The sequence below is a fragment of the Phodopus roborovskii genome, unplaced genomic scaffold (assembly GCF_943737965.1).
Source record: "Phodopus roborovskii unplaced genomic scaffold, PHOROB, whole genome shotgun sequence".
NCBI classification, from domain to species: domain Eukaryota; kingdom Metazoa; phylum Chordata; class Mammalia; order Rodentia; family Cricetidae; genus Phodopus; species Phodopus roborovskii.
In genome coordinates, this window is record NW_026126546.1 from 6,080,170 (window position 1) to 6,083,828 (window position 3,659).

The following is a 3,659-nucleotide window of genomic DNA, read 5'->3' on the forward strand; positions in this document are numbered from 1 at the left end:
ACGGTTAGAACTCCATTTTGTTCGCCGCTCGCCTGCTCGGCAGTCGCTCGTCTCCGTGGCTTCTCCTGGCCGGAAAGTTGAGCGGCGGCGGCGGAAGTTTTGAGGACTCGGCCGGAGCTCGGTCACTGAGTGTCCCGCGGACGAGCAGAGCGGCAGAGATGCGGCCCCTGGACGCGGTGGAGCTGGCGGAGCCCGAGGAGGTGGAGGTGCTGGAGCCCGAGGAGGACTTCGAGCAGTTTCTGCTGCCCGTCATCCACGAGATGCGCGAGGACATCGCGTCGCTGACGCGCGAGCGCGGGCGCGCGCCCGTGCGCAACCGGGGCAAGCTGTGGGAGATGGACAATATGCTGATCCAGATCAAGACGCAGGTGGAGGCCTCGGAGGAGAGCGCGCTCAACCACCTGCAGGGCGCGGCCGGCGCCGAGCCCCGCGGCCCCAGGGCGGAGAAGGCCGAGGAGAAGGCGCAGGAGATGGCGAAGATGGCCGAGATGCTGGTGCAGCTGGTGCGGCGGATAGAGAAGAGCGAGTCGTCGTGAGCGGCCCGCCGCGGTGAGGGAGGGGGCCTGGCAGGGCGTGGGCGACTGTGGGGAGGAGGCTGGCCTGTCGCCCCGGGAGTGGGTAAGGGCCGCAGCAGATTGTCCGGGGCGGGGGGGGGGAGGCCGTGGAAGATTCCAGATTGTGCTGGAAGGCGTGGGGCGGCCTCCAGGAGAGGCCCGGTGTGTTCGGTGGCGTCCGGCGGGATTAACGTCTTGGTGATGTATCTCTCCCGCCCGTGCTTTTATTTAGGTTTCCAGCCAATGGATTCTGGTCGAGTGATGGCGATTGGCTGACATGACACCTGGAGAAACTGAAACCAGAAAGCCTTTTGTTTTCCCTTTTTTTTCTTTTGTTTTTCTTCTCCCCCCCACCCCCCACCCCTTCTGTCTTCACTCTGTTCTCACTGACACTACGTTTCTGCTACGGTCTGCGGTTGACGACCTCGATATGAGTTACTCATTGATTATTCAGTGGTTCCTTTTTTTGTTTGTTTGTTTGTTTGGGGGAAATTACTTTGATTTGGAAAATTCACTCACATATGGGAACTAGGGCCTAGATTGTAAGCCCCCGTGGCAGTCGAATGACGTTCCTTCCTGGGCTTTGGTTGTTGTTTATGCATTTTGAGGTGCTTTGCTCTTTCTCGGGTGATCTGATAGCTCCCTGGAACTTTGGCTCTTTGTGACACTTGAGACTCGGGTTGGAGCTCACCGGCCCTTGGAGTTCTGAAGGAGCTGCGTTCATTCTAGAAGACCACTCCTTGCATCGATGGTGGAAGAAGGAACCAGACTTCATCTGGGACTACGGATGGGCCTTACATGGCTAAGACTGATGACCTGGGAGAAGGGTCGGAGAAGAGTATCGTTTCTATTGGGGGAGGGGGGCTTTGATTTCTGTGTGAGACCAAAGGAGGAGAGATGTATTTTGTGCAAAATTTAAATTTTATGCGCTCCACTATCTATTGTAACCTGTCTGGTGAGTTTGTTTGGACAGCCTAACTCATTTCTATATGAAATGGAATCCAGAATGGGAGGTGAGGTCTTGTTAGTCTGTGCCAGTTGGTATTTTATCCCCATATATTTGAGGAGATCCTGGGCATAAAATGAAAGATACTTTCCATGCCCTTTGTGGGCTGGGAAGGAAAACTTGGAACTGTCTGCAATGGACCCTAAACTTCGAGGAAGAGGCGTCTTCAAGGTTCATATGTAGTCAGGCTATAAGTGTATTGAGTAGCAGACCTGAGAAGCAACCCCTACCGTATTTCAAAAATAAAATCTTACATGTTAATAAAAGTATTCGTTTGCTTGAAAAGATAAATAAACTCAGAAAATTATTAAGAAACAGTAAGTGAAGTTTTTCATCAGTGTTTTGTACTTAGTTGGAACGAACATGAATCCTCCAGCGTTGGGAGCTCTAGGTAAGCAGACAGAAGGGAGTTTGAGCTCTGGCTTCTGTGGGACCTGAGTGAGAACAGAAGGTGGTTGGTTCCTGTAGGGATAAGTCCACAGCCTCATTCTGCCTTCTGTTCTCTACTGGAGTGGAGATTAGTGTTGACATAACGGTAGCATGTCTAGATGACAGCAGCTAGAATGCATCAGCTCCTTTCAGAAAAGAAGCTGGCCCCAGCTGCTGGGATTGACCATCTATGGGAAGTACTCCTACCAGTCTGTCCACGGCCCATCACCCTTTCCTGGTGACTCAAGTCTATAGGGCCTTGCCTTGTAAAGACTTCCCAAACATCTTAGAATTCCTTATGTCTACTGGGTAAACTGCAGCCCAGTCCAACCTGTGACTGCCCAATGTGTTCCTAACACAGGGGTGTTAATCTCTGAGGAAATTCCTTCTTTGTACCACCTTGCAAGCACAATTAGAACATGGCAGGGAGGTGCAGGAAGGCTTTCCAGAGCCTTGGAGGAGGAGCCCAACTTCTGAGTTGGTGAAGAATGGGAGGTGGGTGGGACACTGAGTGGTGTGAGTTCTGGTAGTGGGGTGAAGGGTCCAATAGGAATATGACTTGAGGCAACCACCAAAAGAAGCCATGTTTGCCACATTGCTACAGATGTCATTCAGATTTTGTTTCCTACCGACCGATCTGCTTTACTGATCCAGGATAGCATGTTGCATTGAGTTTCTGATTTTTAAAGTGGATAGTCTCGGCTGGAGGTGGCTCAAAGGGTAAAGGCAAGCCTGCAGCCAAGCTGAGTGGTCCTCCGACCTCCACATGCCCACTGTGACGTGTGCTCCCTTCATAGACCTTTTTAAGTTTCAAATGTTTAGAGAGGTGATGGTTCAGCAGTTAAAGGCACTTGGCTGCTCTTGTAGAGGACCCAAGTTCAGACCCAGCACCCCGGCAGCTCACAACTGTAAGCCTGATTTGGGGAGATTGGACACCCTTCTGAACTTAGGAGATACTGGCACATCCATGGTGCACATACATACGTGCATGCAAGCATGCAAACATGCACATGTAAACAAAACACTTATAAATGACACAATTCAAGGTAGAGGTGCTCTCCTTTCTCTCCTAAGCCTTTAACAGCCATTTAATCATCTGACCCTGCCAACAGTGCACATATTTTAACATAATGGCTCCTTCCAGTTGCTTTTTGGTTTTAGACAGGCTTTCGTTGTATAGCCTAGGCTGGTCTCTGGATCCTCCTGCCTCAGCCTCCCAAGTGCTGCAATCATAAGAGTGCACCATGAACCTTAACACCCCTCGCCCACCCCATCTAAACCTGGCTTGAAGCCTCTCTGTGTTTTCCCTTCTTGTGATGCCAGAGATGGACCCCAGAGGCTCTCACCTGCAGTCACTTCTGAGCAGCATCCCCAGCTTTCTCCCTTCCTCTATAAAGACTGAATACGGGTGGTTTTTTACACCTAACTTTGAGAAGAGTTCCACATTCTTTCCAGGAACCCCTTCGTTTCATTTCCATATGATTCTAATTGATAACTCACGAGTCTCGTTTGCTGCAATTCCTGCCTTCCATCCTGGCTTGCTAGCAGTTGGAGAATCAATGGAGTGTTGGCTTTGTGAGTGCTCTTGGTAGCACTGCAGCACTGAGTTGACCTGGCTCCATTGCCGTAACTTATTGTAGATCCCTAAGTCCTTCGTGAGTCCTTGGCTG

General features: G+C 51.1%; 1 protein-coding gene across 1 annotated transcript; it reads left to right on the plus strand.

Annotated features, from left to right (window-relative positions):
* Positions 1-1,881, plus strand: LOC127233643 (MORF4 family-associated protein 1). The gene is made up of 2 exons (XM_051200187.1): positions 1-549; positions 787-1,881. The coding sequence occupies exon 1, from the start codon at positions 159-161 to the stop codon at positions 534-536; it is 378 nt and encodes a 125-aa protein (XP_051056144.1). The 5' UTR covers positions 1-158; the 3' UTR covers positions 537-549; positions 787-1,881.
* The last annotated feature ends 1,778 nt before the right edge of the window (positions 1,882-3,659 follow it).